This window comes from Sciurus carolinensis, chromosome 12 (genome assembly GCF_902686445.1).
Source record: "Sciurus carolinensis chromosome 12, mSciCar1.2, whole genome shotgun sequence".
NCBI lineage: Eukaryota > Metazoa > Chordata > Mammalia > Rodentia > Sciuridae > Sciurus > Sciurus carolinensis.
This window is the reverse complement of record NC_062224.1, coordinates 113893502-113912880: the sequence shown is the minus strand read 5'-3', so window position 1 is coordinate 113912880 and position 19379 is coordinate 113893502. Positions and strand designations below refer to the sequence as shown.

Sequence of the window (19379 nt, the reverse complement as noted above, 5' to 3'; positions counted from 1 at the left end):
TGAAAGGCAATAAGATACTGAGGATGTACCTACAGGAGACACACAAAAATTTAAACTTTGTTGTTTTTGTTTTTGCATGAGTTTTCCAGATCTTTGGTGATAATCAATGAGATCCCTTCAGTAAATTTTGGGATGGGATATTAAAATAAAAGTTGTCATATGTGAGTACAGAGAAAAAAAAACTGATTTGGTTTCTGGGATATGATAGATGATTCTTAACCAATGGCAAGAAGATACTTCTCTGAGTATCAGAATATTTGGGGGTGGAACAAAGAGGCTATGGAGTCTTAAAACAAGATGGTATTTTCAGCGCTTGCTTTGATATGATTTGCTTTATTTAAAAAATTCAGTTAACATCAAAGGGAATGTAGGTCTTCATTTTCTATAGGAAAGAATGCTTTTTTTTTAGAGATGAGAGGGGCCAAGATGAAGATCAAGAAAAATCAACAGTGCAATGCTGTTGTTTTGTCTGGCAGTGCAGTGCCAGAAAAAAAGAGACAAGAACAGAAACAAGAGGGAAAAGTTAAAGGTGAGATCATAAAGCAACGGAAGAATTCACAGGATGACTAAAGGTAGTTAGAAGGTCAGACGAGGGGAAGGATTGATATGAACTTTGTCCTAGGAAAAAGTAGAATATTTAAAGATGTAATGAAAAGCTCCCATTGAAGCAGAAGATAAATTTAAAATGATTTTGATTAAAAAGGGAAAATATACTTTAAAATATGTTTTAATAAAAATAATTTTATAATCTATACAGATTTGAATAAAAAGTTACAACAAATTATTTTCACTTCTTTGCAAAACTGTATACAGTACAACTAGCACACTGGGTTTAGCATTCTACAAATATGGCCACTCTAAGAGGCAAACATATTTTTGTCTTAAACAGGTAAAGGCTCAGGGTAGTTGCCACAAACTGTGAATTAAATACCAGGGAAATATTGCTTTGGTAACATGAATAAATTGATTGTATCATAGTCCATTTTACTTTACAAAATTAAATAAAAATTCCTCAAACACTATTTTTCTACTTGTTTCTGGGTAAACAATTCCCCCTATAAAGCAAAAAGGAATCAAAGCAAAAACCAAAAAATAAAATTGCAGGTTGCTACTTTTATGACATCACTTCCCCTTCCCTTCTTTGTTAGTATTCTTTTCCTTTCCCTTAATTGTTAAGGAAGGTGAGTGGAAAAGATCTGTTTTATCCTCATCCATTTGCTTCTGGGATTCCTACTTAAATCATATGAACATATCAATTTTTCAATCTTGACCCTATTATTAAATGCTATTTAGCTATATTGTTCTAAAAGTTAATACCCCAGTTAAAAGCGCCTACCTAGATTCTTTTTCACAATAAGGCAACAAAGTTGGCTTTAAAATAGTGTTCATGTCTCACAAATATTAGCAGCCCATTGGGAGATTGACTTCAGAGTTAAATGCACACAGAACAACTTTTTTTTTTTTTTTTTCAAGTAACTTGGAATCACTTAGCAACTTTTAAGCAAATATTCAAGATGATCTGCCTTTAGAAACAAAGGCAGACCTAAGGTACAAAATGCAGGAATCAAATCTAACCTAGTTCCTGCCCACTGAAATAATTAAAAAGAGGCTCAGTTTATGAAAAAGGCCTTGGAATAATCCAACTCCTACTGACATCCTTATCTTGGATAATAAAGTAAAAGTAATATAAAAGCTATAAATGGGAATGAAGTTAGTTTAAAGAAAAAAAGACATTCATTTTATTTTAGAAATAAAAGGGAAGGAGAGAATACAAAATGGACTAGTTTTATCTTTAGCCCACATGAGTTTTTCATCATGGAATTAATCCTTCATACTGAATTATAAAAGACAAGCAAACCTACTTTAAGTTTTCTGGTTAGGTCTCTTCATTTAGATTACTGGCAGGCTTGAAAACTTGCTGCCTTTTCTAAGTGAGCTTCTCTGGGAAGCATATGAATAATGCAAAAAATGTACTTCTAAAGAAAGTTTTCAAATACATAATGGTCAAGATGGGAACCAAAAACATTCATACAATGAATTTTTTAAAAATAACTTAAAATGAGAAATAATACATACTCCTTACAGGACAGAACATTAAATCAGAGCAAATATTGCCAATGATAGGATCAACTTTCATCTTCAGAAACACAAATGCATGTGAGTAACACAGAGATCAGAATGAAGTCGAATAGAGGCAGGTGCTGATAGGAAATATTTCTCTCAAGGCTTGTAACATCTTATGGCTTCTTTGAAGCCCTGGTCAACCAGGCCAAGCATCTGGCTAGTGGATACAGAGATCTATAAAACACCATTCAATTGCTAATCAAGTATACAACACATGTGCTGCTTGACTGCTTTTGATTACTTGGTTTTCAAAATCAGAAAAATCAGAAAAGAGTTATCCTTAAATTGGCTCTCAAAAATAATCCATGGCTCCTCTCAACAGGATCATGATACCAGAAATATAAGGTGTTAGTTGAGTGACTGCTTTGAAGCCATGAAATGCATATTCATAAAATCTGCCTACACCTTAAAAAATTAAATACATCCAGGTAGTTGCTATGCAGAGTTCTTGCGAGAAGCAGCAGCCCTTCAGCAGTGTATTATGAAGTAGTTACTGGAGAACTTGATTCTTGATCTTCTTGCTTTCTATATTTCTTGATAACACTGACTGCACCATTAACCAGGAAAACCACAGCAATGAATGCAAAATAACTGGCATAGATCAGGAACTAAAAGGGGGGAAAAAAGTAGCAATTTACATAATTATTAGAGATGAGCTGTTTCATTACATATGTGTGAGCATTATATAACTAAAGTTATATTCAGAGCTTCTCAATACAACTTCAAAACTTGCATGCTTACACTATGTGCCAGGCACTGAAGACTCAAAGCAGTAGCCTAGCATGGTAGTTCTGAATTCTGACTTCATTCCTTACTAGCTCTGTGACCCTGACTGAGATACTTAACCTCTGAGCCTTGATTTCTTCATTTACAAAATGGAGTTCGTAACAATTGCTATTTCACAGATTTGTTGCGAGGAGCCAATGAAATGTAAATGTTTATTAGCACAAGATTTCTGCTGTTAATAATATGGTAAGTTAGCAGGTGTGGTGGAGCACTCCCGTAATCCCAGCTACTCAGAAGGCTGAGGCAGGAGGACTCAGGTCACCTGAACACTGCATGAGACCTTAGAGATGTAGCTCAGTATTAGAGCACTTGGCTAGCATTTGTGACCCCTGGGTCTAATCCCCAGTACTACACACATAAAATGAATAATATTTTTATTGTTGTTGCTATTATTATTATAACTGAGTCATGGTCTGTGCTGTGTTTTGGATCTGAATGTCCCCAAAAGCTCATGTGTTGAAGGCTTGGTGCCCTGTGCTACACTTTTCTGAGGTGGGGCTTCTGGGAAATGATTGGATCACGAGGGTTCTGACTTCATCAGTGAATTAATCCACTGATGGATTCATAATTTGATGACATTCCTGGAGGTGATGGAAATAAGGAGGTGGGACTTAGTTGAAAGGAGTGGGTTATAGGAGGTAATGTACTCTTGGGGACTATATCTTGTCCCTGACCCCTTCTTTTCTGGCTTACTTTCTCTACTGCTGGCTGCCATGAGGTAAACAGCTTTCTTTGTCCACACCCTTCCACATGATTTATTTGCTTCACCTGAGGTCTAAAAGCAAAGCGAAAATAAATCTTTTCCCAGTTAGGTTGATTCCATCAGGTACTTTGTCACAGTGATGAAAAGCTGATGAACACAGTCTATATCCTCAAACTGACAGTTGGGTACAACTAACAAGCCAAGTTCTGAAGATCAAGAACTTCCATTCTTTTCCAGAAGAGGGCAGGATTACTTTTTTTTTTTTTTGCGGTGCTGGGGATCGAACTCAGGGCCTTGTGCTTGAGAGGCAAGCACTCTACCGACTGAGCTATCTCCCCAGCCCCTAGGATTACCTTTTATAAGACTTCCCTAAGACAATTTTCTAATGTTATTATATAGTTTATCAACATCATCATCATCTAATTCTTAATGACTTACTACACTTATAAACTGGTTCAAAGACACAATAAGAGTATGGCCTTAAATCTCCGGGTCAAGTTCATTTAAACTTGAATACATTTCTGATACGAAGTTGATTAATTACTAATGGCAGTTAATTTCAGCATAGCCACAAAATTTGATTATTCTATGTGTAAACCCACCATTTCTACAAGGATGTGCTATCAAATTTCTACTTCAAATGTCAGCCATATGTCCTTCAACTGTAATAGGCTGGAATTCTTCCTTACCAAACAGGATGACAGAAACTTAGTTTCCCTCCTATTCTCCATTCCGAAGTAGGTTTTAGGGTTAGACAACTTGTTTAAATTCTAGCTCTTCCATACACTGATTGGATGATCTTAAGTCATTTGACATCTCCCAGACTCATTTCTTGATATTTATTCCTGACAACCACCTTGCAAATTCTATATAAAGCACCTGGCACATAGAGGGCACTGAATGCACATTACCCATTATTATCATCCCTCTTTAATAAAACAAGTTAGTTATTGCTAACATGTTGGGTCTTTGTGTTCTAAGAAAACTGATATGTAAATATGATTGTTAGGTAGTATTTATGGAGGGAATAATGGAGAAGGAATCATTTGAGCTAAATTGGGCTGGGACTCGGGGTAGGCACTTCTTGATTCAGTTGCCTACTGTAACGAAGTACAGTGCAAACACTACAAGTTCACAATACATGAAGGTATGCAGAACTGTATGTTTCCTGAACAAATAAAGGTATTCATTTTGTTTGGGTGTCTGTGCAGATCTTTTCTCAATAAGTCATATGTTAAGAAACAAAATGCTGTCTGTCCACTGCAAGTCATTCCATTGGTATTTGGGTAAGGGGTGCTTTAGATAACGAGAGAGGAAATAGGACTGAGATGATGAGGTGCAGCATCTCAACCACGAAGATATATTATTCCAGGCATCAATTAAGAAGGAGCTGGGGAGAGCTCAGTGGAAGAGTATTGCCTACTATGTATAAGGCTCTGGGTTTGATCCCTAGCACCCCAAAATTAATGAGAAAGCCAAAGGGCTAAGCCTAGAAGGAATTAATATTACCTCTCTGTTGAAATAGTCCCTCTAGGCTAGTCATACTCAAGAATGCTCTAGGGCCTCATCTAAAAGATGATGACCTCAACATCCTCCACACAAAAGAACTAAGGACTAGGTGACTGGAGGAACAAGGGAACACTTTTTCTTTCACTTTATATCTGCCCAAGTTTTTTGGCTTTGTTTTCATTAAGCATGTTCTACTTCTGTCACCCTGACCACTTCAGGCCATCTTCAATGCCGAAGGAAAGAGCTTACCTGAGTGGTAATTTCTAAGCCAAGGCCACTGGCATCGACCACAGTTAGAGTGAGCAGAGTCTGCAGTGCCAGGGCGATGAAGGTATTTACACCAAACACCAGGGCATAGCGCTCCATGCTGAGGTTTGCAGCGATCTGAAAACTTTTTTAAAAAGTAAAAGGAGGATGAATAAACAAGGACTGCTTCTTGGATAATTATAATCTTTAACTAGGAGGAATAGCCCCTTCTTTCCATGTCAATTCTCTTCCCAATCACATGAAAAAAATTTTGTTGCTGAATGATGTAAATTCCATGCAAAGATCTAAAAACAGGAATAAACAAATTTCGCCTACATGCTTCCTGAAGAGAAAAACGGATAGAGCATACAGTACAATGCCTCCTCCCACTCGTCTCTTTTAACTAGAAATTTGAATTTCTTTGTTTGTTAAGCAACCAAAAAGTTTATCCTGTCACACCTTTTCCTTATGCTGTTTTGGGCCAAAATACATACGTTGCTATCGTGATGAGTAACATGTAGATGGTTCTGAAGACAACATAGGATGCATAGCACACCCAAATGTTACCCACAGTGTCCATGATGTACACTGCAGCAGCAATCAGGAGAGAACACAGAGATAGTGTCATTTCTCCCCAAGTTGACCAGGATATTTTTATATAACCAACCATAAACACAGCAATAGCACCTACAAAACAAGAAGAAAATACTCTAGTTATTTCACTAAATAAACACATTTTGATAAAATTAATTTATATTAATATAATATATATAATATATAATATAATATAATTTATATTAATTTTATTTATATTAGATTATATTTTAATCTAATTTAAATTATCGAATTTTATAACAAATCAGGTCAAGATTATGGAGGGCCTTGAAACTCAGGCAGAGAATTTTGGACTTGATGGAATAAACAACATGGAGCAACTGAGAAACGACCATAAACTTAAGTAGAGTAGCTGGCACTGAGATGGAGAAGCGGGATACAGGCCTTAGGAAAAATGTCAGAGAGAACCAGACTTCTAGTTTGGCAACAGGGCAGCAAGAGTATTGCCTCCATCAAGCCAAGGTGCAATCTAGTACACGTGAAAGGGCTTCTCTACCCTTTTGTTAAGATGATGCTGCTGCTGAGAGTTAAAACATATTGAGTGCCGGTTAATAAGTGTTTATAGATATCACATAAAACCTTCCAACGACCTTGTAAGTAGGGCCACAAATAAGAAAGGGACAACGGAGTATAATGTGAAGGACACGGGCTCTAAAGCTACTTGCCAAGCTCAAATCTTGACTTTAGTGCTTGACATATATCCGACTGTAGGCAAATTAACAACCTGCTATCTCAAGTTTCCATTGTAAAATAGTGATGATCAAAACTACCCTAAGATTTCATCTCACCCCAATTAGAATGGCGATTATCAAGAATACAAGCAACAATAGGTGTTGGCGAGGATGTGGTGAAAAAGGAACACTCATACATTGCTGGTGGGGTTGCAAATTAGTGCAACCACTCTGGAAAGCAGTGTGGAGATTCCTCAGAAAGCTTGGAATGGAAACACCATTTGACCCAGCTATCCCACTCCTTGGCCTATACCCAAAGGACTTAAAATCAGCATACTACAGAGATACAGCCACATCAATGTTCATTGCTGCTCAATTCACCATAGCCAGATTGTGGAACCAACCTAGATGCCCTTCAGTTGATGAATGGATAAAGAAACTGTGGCATATTTATACAATGGAATATTACTCCGCAATGAAGAATGATAAAATTATGGCATTTGTAGGCAAATGGTCGAAATTGGAGAATATCATGCTAAGTGAGATAAGCCAATCTCAAAAAACTAAAGGATGAATGATCTCGCTGATAAGCGGATGAGGACATATAATGGGGTTTGGGACGGGCTAGCATTAGGTTTAGGGTTAGGTTTAGAGTTAGGCTAAGGAGAGCAGTAAGAATGAAGGAAAGAAGGACTGTGTAGAGGGAAAAGAGGGGTGGGAGGGGTGGGGAGGGGTGGGGGGGAGGGGAAAAAATATAATAAACATCATTACCCTATGTAAACGTAAAAAAAAAAAATAAATTAAAAAAAAAAAAAAAAAATAGTGATGATAAATGCACCTATCTCAGGAATTGTGTGGAACCAAGTTAATATACGTAGACCACTAGAATACTAGAATAGCACCTAGCACATGTTAACCATCAACATTAGCATGGTATATTGCTACTTAAATTTCACATCAGTGAAAAAGACAAAGATAATGAGAACCTTGGATAAGTAAAACAATTCTGAAAATCACTGTATTAGTTTTTCCTGAAGCTTACAAAAAATTCAGGTTTGTCAGTCATAGTTCCCCACCACTTGAGCCCTTCTAAGTTCTCCACTACACAATAAAATCAGAACTCAAAATAAGGAAATCGCTCCTTGAGGCCCCTTCAAATTTAGGAGGGGAGAATAAATCCAGTCACAAATGGCCTAACTACCAGGGGGTTAACCATCCCACTCTGCTCACCCAGTAAGGTTGACACGGCCTCCACACCACCATTGTAGATTGCAGCATGGCGAGAAGGCATCACCTTCTCCCACAGGCCCTGTGTGTAGTTCACAACTTGAAAATAGCCACAGGTGGAGAGGGCCCACCACACAGACCAGCAGAGAAGAGGGCGGGAAGAGTAGCAGGTCAAGAAGTCATTCCACAGCACCTTCAGCACAAGGAGACGGTCTGGTCTGGACTCCTAGGCAGCAAGAGGAAACAGCTTCAACACCCTGATAGCAACTATATAGAAGGCTGGACTTCCTATTTAACAGACTTTTTCTTTTTCCTTGTAAAAACAAACTTACTTTATATAAATAAATAAGTAAACAAATATTAGTAATTACATTTATCCCTGGTAGGGGAGATTACTCACAAATGACTATCTATAGTAAAGGCACAATGACTAATAATAACATTAATAACAACAATTAACATGGACTAAGTACCTACTATTTAAAAGCTTTATACTGCCTCATTTAATACTCAATAGATACACGAATAAGGAAACTAAGTCTCACAGAATTAAATAACTTGCCCAAGAAGTATTAGAACTGGAGTCTGCACTTAACTTCTTTTTCTTCAAAACCCACTACACCCTGCTTCTAGAAATCTCATATTATTAAATACCAAACTAGAAGCATTAATTTTGTAATTATCATTTTTTTACAGAACTCAAAGATTTATAACACAAAGAATGTGTACTAATAGCAAAAGATATCATCCACAAATAAAAGTGTGGTAATATTAAAAGAATCAACTCAAGTATTAATGATAGGCCAATCCCTATGCTAAAGTAGTTTTGTGTGTATCTTTTATATGTGTGTGTGAGTGAGTGAGAGTGAGTGAGTGTGAGAGAGAGAGAGAGAGAGAGAGAGAGAGAGAGAGAATATTGGGAAGGGAATCTAGGGCCTCATACATGCTAGGCAAGTGCTCTCCCGCTGAGCTACATCCCAGCCCCTTAATTATTTTTGATGAAGAATTCAAAATATATTAGGTCCAGCTTATAAGCAAGTACCTGAGTCCAGTTCTAGTCACCAAAAAAAAAAAAAAAAAAAAAATTAAAAAAAAAAAAATCACTGGCTTAGGTGGCTTTTCTTCTTGCAATATTAGCAACCTTGGCCCCAAAGCAATAGGCTCTGTGAAGAACTCACAAATAACTTGTGGACTAGGCTGTCAGTTTGACTCCTACTTTACTCTTCCTTTCTATAAAATCAAGATCAAACTACCCATTCTTCAATACTTACAACTATGATTTACAGTTTACTTATGGATTTTGATTAATTTAAATGGTCTACAATCTCCAGTATCCATATTGTGACTTTTCTTCAAGTTTGTCCAAGAAAAACAGCAGTATTTTCAGGCTAGTCAGAACAGCTACCAAGCAGCATTACCAGCCTGCTAGGGGATCAGCAGCAGAGCCTAGGATATCAGAACTGACCTGAATCCGAATTTTCATCACACTATAGCCAACCTGATGGTCTGACGATAGTGTCACCCTAGTGAAAGACTTTATGGATCAAAGTATAGAGAGAAGTGGATCTCATGGGTGCTCTTAAATTATGTTCAGGATTATTATCTGTGCAATTCTACATAAACTGCTAATCTATGATTCCAATCTGTATGGTGAGAGGACTAATGAGACCTGGTCCCTTTCAAGATGCTCTGATTGTTCTGTATCTATGATCAGATTCCATTCTAACCAAATTTTACAACTCTTCGGCATATAAAAATCTGACATTTCACATATCTATAAATAACAAATTTCAGGTTGGTTTAGGACAGAATTTTTTAAACTGTAGGTCATAACTCATCAGTAGGTAAAACATGGATTTAGTGAACAATGGCCTGAATTATAAAAAATAAATAGAATGGAATGTATCAGAATAAAGTATATTGTTGAAAAAAATTTTTTTCTGTTATACATAAAATATGTACCTATGTGTATGTACTGGTTGCTGTGTAAAATGTTCTTCCTGGGTTTCTCATTCACATTAAAAACACTAGGCCTATAAATATCTATAAAAATCTTTAGAATTATGGTTTCGCTAATATTTAAAATATATACTTATGCCTAGCCTGCAAGAAGTCTTGGGTTTAAGTCCAAGTGCACTGCAAAAATTAAAAAAAATAAAATAAAATAAAATTTATATGTATTATATGTTAAGTGTATCTATTCAGTCAAATCAATTTGAAAACATTTGGAATAGACAAAAAGAGTTCTTATTTTGTTTCTACTACATGAGACCTATTAAATGATTATATATACTCCCCTCCCCCAGCAACCCTTTGTTGACTTTGCAATGTCAGCTAACAAATTCTGATGAAATCAGCATTTCATTGATATTCAATCCCTTGTCATTTTGTCCAAATCTGGCTGTAGGTTCCCTGGTGATCAAGGGGAAGTCTCATGATGAGTATCAACCAGGCTCTAGAGGGTGCCTCAGGCTCCTGGGGACAATAACCTAAATTCCAGCTAGTAACCCGAGATGAAGAATGGGGTAGGTGAAATAGAGAATTTTCAATAAGGACATCAGAGGTCACCTTTGAAACCACTGGGTAAACTCCAGGTAGTGGAGTCTCTGTTCATGGTGGTTCTTTATTCTCATTCAGTTTACACAACTTTCGGAGCTCAGTATTAAGTCTGCCAAGCCCACATGCAAAGCTGGAATGTTAATAGGCTTATTTCCAAATACGTCCCAGAAAATGAACCTTGCCCCTTATAGGTTATAACCTGATAGAGGGGGTTAAAAAAAGTGGGTGACTGGGGAGGCAGTTCATCTTCCAGGAAAGACAGAATAAGCAGATGAATTATTTTAAATGTCATCTCTCTTTATAATCACACTTTTAGTATTTATATCATTATCTTAAGTTTTCTCTTGTGATTTTCTTCCTTTGTATCATTCATTACTATCCTACTTTGGCAAAGTGTTATTTGAAAAATAACACACTATATGCACAGAAAAGGAAAACAACTTTCTATCTTTAAAGGCTGTGGGCTTCAATTCAGAAACTAGAAGTAGATATAAAAGATTTATCAGAATCACTTCATCTGTTCAGTCAGCCAAAATTTTCTGAATGCTATCTTTACATTCTATCAAGCACTGGAGACAGAAAGATGAAGCAGACACAGCCCCTGGAATCCAAGACATTTCTGACATGAATAAACAATGCTGTGCCAGTCTGGAGGTCAAGCACTTCAGGGGAAAACCTGTCATTCTTAATATAAATCAACTGTATCTTTAATTAATGAATGAATGAACCAATGAACCCACTCATGACAAAACCTCAATCTGAAAACATCTAGCAAGAGGGGGTTCCAATCTGTCTTACCACCAATAGTCAGTCCCCAAAACAGCAACTACAAAAAATTTTAAGGCTGAACTTACCGGTTCCTCCTGGGGAGGCTCCTCCAAATTTAGAGGGATTTTAGACTCAATGTCCTCCCACCCAGGAAGGTGGTTAGAAGCAGGCATGTCAGAAACGATGCTACCATTTTGTACCTTGATGCCATTTACTCCCTGGCAGGTGGAAGGAACATGGTGGAAGAAGAGGCTCTTCTGTGGCATAGGCAGGAACCAGGCCACAGCAAAAGCCACGGAAACACAAGTAAGAGAGATGACATTCAGGCTGAACAGGGCCCAGCCTGCTACTGAGACAAGGATCTGCCCTAAGACAGAGCCCACAGTGAAGCCCACCAAGGTGGCACTTCGGCAGTAACTTGTGACTTTCTGGTACATGCCTAGGTCCACCACACTGTAGATGTAAGAGTAATAGGCGATTTCTGTGGCTGTGGCGATGCCATAGAAGAATTCCAAGAACTGAATGGCCAGCAGTCCTTGGGCATAGAGCAGCATGAACCAGGTAACGATAAGGCTGAGTCCCTGTAGCAGAACAATGGGTTTATAACGGAGGTAGTCTGTGGCAAGAAACACAGGAAACAGCAGCACCAGGTACGAATAAGTCCAAACTGGATAAATTTCATTGAAGACCTGGTAAAAAGAAAATAAAAACCTCTTAGTGATTGAAATACTCAAAAAGAATTTATTCTTATAAAACAATCTACCAATGCTTCAAATACCACATTCTTGCCAACCAAAGAAACCTTGGCAATAGCAGTTCAGATATCTGTTTGAAATATCCTTCCCCAGCTCTACTCTCATCTTTTTCCTAATAAAATCTCTCCCATTCATCAAGGCTCTTTAGAATTCCTTCTCCAGGAAGATTGCTGAAGTTGATATTCAAAGCTCTCTTGATACTATCTTGTGTCAGTGTCCCCAGTTAACTTATAAAACTGATTCATAGCCATGGCTGTATACCTCCCAAGAAGCTTTAAAAATTTTGGATTTCAAGATTTTTTTTAAACTTCCTAGACCCACTGTCTTGTAGGTTCTTTAAAGGGAGACCCAACACTCATCTGTACACCCTAATAGTCAGCATGCTTGAAAGATACAAGGCTCCAGGCCAGACATGGTGGTGCAAGTCCGTAATCCCAGTGACTCAGGAGAATGAGGCAGGCAGATGGAATCTAAGTTCAAAGCCAGCCTCAGCAGCTTATCAAGGCCCTGTCTCAAAAAAAAAGGGGTGGGGGCTGGGGGTGTGGCTCAGTGGTAAAGTGCCTCTGTGTTCAACTGTCAGTACAAAACAACAAATTATCTACTTGATTAAAAAAAAAGATACTAGGCTCCTTTAATGTTTTGGAAAAAGTACAGGACAAGGAGCTTTGATCCTATTGACAAATTACATCTCTCTAATTTTAATTTTTGGGGCAGAGGAATAGGCAGAGAGAGTGAATCAGTCCTAGCATCTTGACAGAATAATTCTCTCTGGATGGTAGGATTATAGGCAAGTTTTATGTCCTTTTTACTTACTTGTAATTTGGAAGAAGATAACAGTTTTTCCATTTTCAACTTTTAAAAATTAATTTTTTACTTGACAGATAATTGTACATATGTACATACTTATAGGACATAGTGTGTTGTATCAGTAAATGTACATCAGTAAATGTGTAATGACCAACTCAGGATACTTAGGTTATCCATCAACTCAAACTTTTTTTATCATTTCATTGTGAGGGGAACATTGGAAATCCTTTCTTTTAGCTATTTTGATTTACATATTACAATGTTAACTATAATCACCTTCTATGTAATAGTATACCAGAACTTATTACTATTTTCTTTTTAATGCATATTTTTAAATGGGAATAAAATTTAAAATGATCTTTAAAATAAGCATTAAACTAGAATGCTCTAGCTGGAATTGCAATTCTACTACTTGCTGTTTATGATGGTATTGGTCCTGATGTACTCACTGTAACTTGAGAATACAAGTCAAATATGCACTTAGCACATCTAGTCTACCAAGCAACATCGTCCAGCAACACAGAGCATTGGCCGTTTTCCCTTGTGACTGTCTGTCTGACTAGCTGGGAGCTATACTCAACACCCAGCATCGTCAGAGAGCAAGGAACCATGCATTGCTTAGCCTGGGAAAAGATCAAAATGCAAATGTGGAGTATGCTCTCTATTGAGTGTGTATTGCTTTTGTACCATCAAAAAGTAAAAAAAAAAAAAAAAAAACCAAAATCCTAAGTTGAACCACTGTATAGTAGGAACTGTGCAAAGAATATAGAATAGAGGATGCTAGATACTCGAAATGATGAGGGAAAGGTAGATAAAAAGAGGCTAGATAAAGGTACCAAAACACAGAAGGAATACATTCTAGCATTCCACAGCCGACCTATCATATATTTTATGAATAAGTAGAAGCACAGTGCTCAAAGCTCCAAACATGAATTAATGGTAAAGAGATGGAAATGCAAACCACCCTGTTTGGTGCATGTTGTGCGCATGTGTTGTGTACTGCACCTCATTAATATGTATAATTATTGTAGGTTAATAAAAAATAAGTTAAAAATAGTTTCTATCACTCCCTTACTCCATCTTTTGTTTTAGGACATCAGTTGACCTTTTTACTTCCAGTAATTGTGCTTAGACATGTTATATACCTTTCAATAATGGTTGTCCCTAAATGATTAACTGTCAAGTTTTCATTATAAAAGTTCTCTTCTTTTAATTATCAATTTAAAATATTTCGTTCTCATAAGAAAAACAATTTAGATAATGAACTTGAGGGAAAGTGACACTGTCAGCCTGGCAATGCCAGCCAAAACATAAGGGGGGGGGTGTATTGGGTTGTCTTTAACCTACTATAATTAATAGGCCTACAGTCTTCTATTAGACACCTGCCCATGGTGAATGGCCCGTTCACACTAATATCAGCTTCCTAACAGTAAATCTCCACTGATGTGCTATACATCATGCTATGCACTTCACCTAAATTACCCCCAGTTGATCCAAGCAACAGCACTGCAGGGTAAATGCTTTCACCATCTCTATTTTGCAGTCAAGGAAACTTGGTCTTAGAGAAAGGTTAGGTGAACTATCTATGGCATCACAGTGAGGACTGGCAGAGGGAAGATCTAAAGCAGACATTCAAAATCAGGTATTCTGAATCCATCACACTGCAACACCTGGTTTCTTCAGTCAGAAAACTGTTATTAACCTCACAGCCTCCCAAGGTACTTGAGGCCTGCAAGTGCTTTTACAGTCTACAAGGAGGTGAGGTTTTGTGGGGCTTCCCCCCACCCCGATATTGGGTATTGAAACCAGGGGTGCTTAACCACTGACCCACATCCCCAGTCTTTATTTATACTTTATTTAGGGACAGGAATGCTTAGGGCTTTGCTAAGTTGTTGAGGCTGGCTTTGAATTTACAATCCTCCTGCCTAAGCCTCCTAAGCAACTCTCCAGCCATGGAGGTGACGTTATAGGACATTTGTCAAATAAAAACTGCAATACTGCAGACAGTCTCCAGAGCTTAGCCACTGTGTCCTCAAAGGAGATCATCCTTTCTTTCTCTTCATTGCCACCAAGGGAAGTTGTTATACCAGAAAACACTTCTTGGATAAATATTTTGAATCTTGAAGGGGAACTTCCTATAGGCAAAACTATACAAATTAAAGATCTTTATTATCTATGCCCCAATTTCTTACCTCAGGTAAAATCTGCCATTTGATCAAAGGGAATTGAGCTTATTTAAAGTATCTTTTGTAACTTTGGATCAGAGTTTGTGCTTTCTTCTAAGATATAAAAAGTCAAGGGAAAACAATTGAGACTTCATTTTAAAATCAAGTTTCAATTAAACTATTTAATAAACACCTATTAGCACAACACTGTTCTCAATCCATTTAGAGGTGATTAAAAAAAAAAGGAAAATGCTCTCTCCAGGAGTTCTGAACCTAGCGAGAAATATGCTAGGTTCCACTTACAATGGAAATGGGAAATAAGGGGTGCTTTGAGGCAGACGTTGAAGGATGAAGAAGCAGCTACAGAAAGGTATCAACAGATATGTGTGGGAAGCTTATTCCAAACAGAGATCACGTTTTGGGATACAGGTGATGGGAGTTAGTGGATATGTGGGACCCATGATTGTAAGATCAGTCTGCATGAAGCCTGGCTATGTGGAGGGCGAAGAGGGAAAAAGAGGGAGTGGGAGACAATGCTATCAAGGAGATAAAAATCAGACTGTTAGGCTCTGACTATCAAGCAGAATATGCACAATGATGAAAAAAATCGAAAACTGTAAATGTCTTTCAAATCACATATGACAAAGAGGTAAGGTTAATAAACTGTTTAGAGAAAAAAAACAGTACTATTTTATTGAAAGTTTGGTTTTCAACTATGAACTTTAACCTGTTTAAAACTTATGAAGTGGTAACTATTTTAAAGTGAATGTTATTCCTAAAATTTAAGGGAAAAACTTCCTTGGAGAGTGCAAAGAGAGAGGAAATGCTATTTTTTGGACTTAGGTCATAGTACTCTATTTAAGGTGATCTATTTGGGTCCTTCTGAAGTCTTCTGGGGAAATTCAAACTTCAGTACATGTGACACTGAAAGTGGCTTGGTATTTAGTTGCTTACTAACTTAACTGTCAATTGCTAAAAGCAAGGATTCTGTTATTAGTTATCAAAAAAAAAAAACCTAGGGATTTTCCACAGAATAAACAGAGCCACACTGCTACAAACAACAGAATCAGCTCTGAATCCAGGGTCCTCAGAAATGGCAGACTCTTATTCCCAGACCACTAGATTTCTCTTCAAACCCTGCCTTCCTCCGCACCTGATATGCAATAACAGAAGCATGCCTATGTTTCTATTATACAAGCAATAAATATTTACTGGGCCTGTCACTCCTGCTTCATTTCTATTTCCCCGAACATATTTTATTCACCCTAGAAAACTTTCTGATAAGACACATGTCATGACAGCACACAGTAACTCTGCCCAAGGCACATGACAAAACAGATCAGCTTTCAAATATCAACACTGGGGACATGTTTCTTCCCTATGTGCTTCTCTGTCAGGCAAGGTGCACAAACTGCAGATCGCATGGCAGTTCATATGAAACTTTAATTGTCAGCTGCTCACAAGCTGAATTACTTCTGTCTTAGCAGCCAACCCTCAAGATTCAGTGGTTGGTTGGGGTCTCCAGAATCATGTTTTCTGAGGTCAGTACAGTAATTTTCTTCTTGTAAAATCATTCTGTTCTTAAGAGATGGTCCTTTCCACTTTATTATTGGTTTTAACCAGTATCAAAATTCAAATGGGTGATGAATAACTATTACAGCTCCTTGTGTGGTAATCCACAAGACTGAGACACAGATGATGAAGAATTGGGCAAAAGTCAGCTCTACACTCACTGGGGTGAAACAATGTCAGACACTCAAATGAATCCAAGATTTCAACACTGATTCCATTCTCTCTCAAGTGCCCTTGGAAAAAAAAAAAGGCATACTGGAACAACAAACTGGACTATGAGTAATTATATCCTGCCAGTCAGCAAATGACTCCCATAGTGCCACCTCTTGCTCTGACCTGTCATGCTGGGTAACTGAATTGCTATTCAAAAGAGGTGACCAAGTACTAACCACACTAGGAAGAGTAAGGTTTAAATCAGAGGAGTAATCTGTAATAACTGGAGCAGGGAGGCAGGGTGGGATGAAAGGGAGGCATAGAAAAAAATCAACAGCTAACCAGCCACCACTCAACTGACAGGAAGGTAAAGACCAGACCTCAGCTTTCACCTTTGGTAGTATTCAAGGAAAAGGTGTTGAATATGCTTTATTTTGGCTCTGTGGTAGCACTTTGGGTTTAACTTCTTTTTCAGCTTATATGTCTAAATGCGAAAACCAAATACTGGAATTGACCATGCACTTTAAGAGTTAAGCGTGTCATTAAAGTACATTATGATGGGCTGGGGTTGTAGCTCAGTGGTAGAGTGTTTGCCTAGCACGTGTGAGGAACTGGGTTTGATCCTCAGCACTACATAAAAATAAATGAATAAATAAAATAAAAGTATTGTGTCCATCTACAACTAAAAATAATTTTTTAAAAAGTACATTATGCACTTCTGAAATACTTAAAAGTCCTTATCTTGGGTAAATAAATCAGCAAGAAGATCTTGACCATGAACTATGTGCTCTCAATTACCTGAGCATCAGGTACAGAGCCTTCAAACACCTCACCTAACAGTTGAGGAGCAAAACTAACATCTGTGAAGCAATAATTCACAATGCAGGAAAAAAAACTAGGATTAAGTGCCAGTTTATGCGATACCACCTGCGTTTGTCCCAGGAGATGGGGCTCACTGGGGCGGGGAGGGCTAACTTTGGATACACCCTCACCTAATTAAAAACATGACAAGTGACGATGATGGAGACTTGTCCAGTACCGTCCTTATCCGAGCACATCCACCCTGTCAAAGGTGAACAAAGGAGGGCATGGGAGGGAAGGGGGTGCAGCAGGTCGAGGGAAGGCCCTTTCGGAAAAGCAGCGGCTGCCGCCTCCAGCCAGTGCGTCCTCACCCGCTCTCCACTCGTCCCGGGCACCGCCCGCGCGTTCTCTTTATCAAGACGCGATGCCCTCCTCCCGCAGGGCTGCAGGACGGTCGGCCAGCCGGGCCGGCCGCGCCGCGGCGCTTCCTCCCTCGCCAGGGCCCCGGCCCGCGGGCTGGGCGCGCTCGGACTCCTGAGGGCGAGGGAAACCGGCAGAGGAGGCAGAGCGGGGCGCCAGCCAGGTCGACGGCCCGGACGGCCCCGCGCCCGCCCGCGCCTACCTGCCGCTCCGTCAGGTTCTTGTCGGGCCCCAGCAGGTAGGGGGTCAGGAAGGGCTCGGAGGGCCGCAGGCTGGCGAAGAAGCCGTAGGCGCAGAGCAGCGCGGTGGGCAGGAACCAGCACTCGCGAGGGACCCGCGCGGTGCGCAGGAGCATGGTGGCCGCCGCCGCCGCCGCCCGCCGGGACACCGGGCCGGGCACATCCATTCGGGGCGCGGGCCGGCCCGGCCCCTTCCTTCTGCTCCGCCAACTGGAGGGAGTCTCGGGCGGCGACACCTGCAACCTCGAGCGACACCTCTTCTCCGCAGGTCAGGCCGCTCCCGGCCGGCCGCCGCAAGGCGGGGCCTTCACTCCCTCACGTGTTCTGCGGAGTCTCGCGGCCGTCTGGCTCCTGGACCCGCCCCCCCGCCACCGCCTCCAGGTCGGGGCCAATCATGGCGGGCGTCCGGCACTCGGCTTCTCCCCGATTGGTCGGCGGCGGCGCCTCGCCAGGCGCTGACGTCGAGGGGGCGGGCCGCGGGCTCGTCAGGGCGCGCGTGGAACTGGCAGCGCTGCGGGAGGCTTGGCCGCGCTGGTTCCCGCTCGCCGACGCGCGCCGCCAGTCGCTTTCCTCACCCTTGGTTGTCGTCCTCTTGCTGGAAAGACGTGGCGGCGGCGGACAGGGGTTCGCCCTCGGGGCGGGGAGCGGCGGACCTCTGCCCGCGCCGCGTGTAGAACTGGGTCCCTCCGCCCGGGCAGGACCCGCCGCCGCGTCAAGGCGCCGCGCGACCCCGAGGGCGCGTGAGGAAGAGCGAGCGGCCGGGCGCCGCACCACCGCCCCCGGGGCCCTGGCGCCGCAGCCGCGCTGGGTCCCTTTACCAGGGACACACAGAGCCATTAGACTCCCAGCCGTATGTGTAGCCTCGGGTTGAAAGAAAGCGGAGACCCGAGTCCCGGCACTCGCGAACGACCGATTTCATTCAAAAACAGGCCGACGGAGCCACTGCCTGGGCGTGGCCTCGAAGGCACAGCCGGACCGGATCGCCAGCGCCTGCCCCTCGCCCTCCGCGGGCCGCCGCCGGGCGCCGCCTGGCCCCCAGCTCCCTGCAGCCCAAGCGGCGCCTCTTAAGGCAGTGTTTCCCGGCAGTATTTGTAGGGTAGCTGATCCCGCCAGACGCCTAAGCAGGTGTTGTTAACCTTGTTTTGCTTTTGCCTATATTACGCAAGCATCAGCCGCAAAGCGGATGGAACACCACACTAGGAAGGGCAGAGATTTCTAAGGCCTTACAAGCGAGAGCGCCAACACATGCGAGTTGATCA

The 19379-nt window shown here is 40.5% G+C and overlaps 1 protein-coding gene across 1 annotated transcript; it reads right to left on the bottom strand.

Moving 5' to 3' along the window:
* Positions 1 to 1711: 1711 nt before the first annotated feature.
* Positions 1712 to 18425, bottom strand: Slc19a2 (solute carrier family 19 member 2). The gene is made up of 6 exons (XM_047521426.1): positions 18084 to 18425; positions 11295 to 11897; positions 7885 to 8107; positions 5863 to 6055; positions 5372 to 5513; positions 1712 to 2732 (listed from the first exon to the last, which is right to left on the bottom strand). The coding sequence occupies exons 1-6, from the start codon at positions 18285 to 18287 to the stop codon at positions 2604 to 2606; spliced, it is 1494 nt and encodes a 497-aa protein (XP_047377382.1). The 5' UTR covers positions 18288 to 18425; the 3' UTR covers positions 1712 to 2603.
* Between the last annotated feature and the right edge of the window lie 954 nt (positions 18426 to 19379).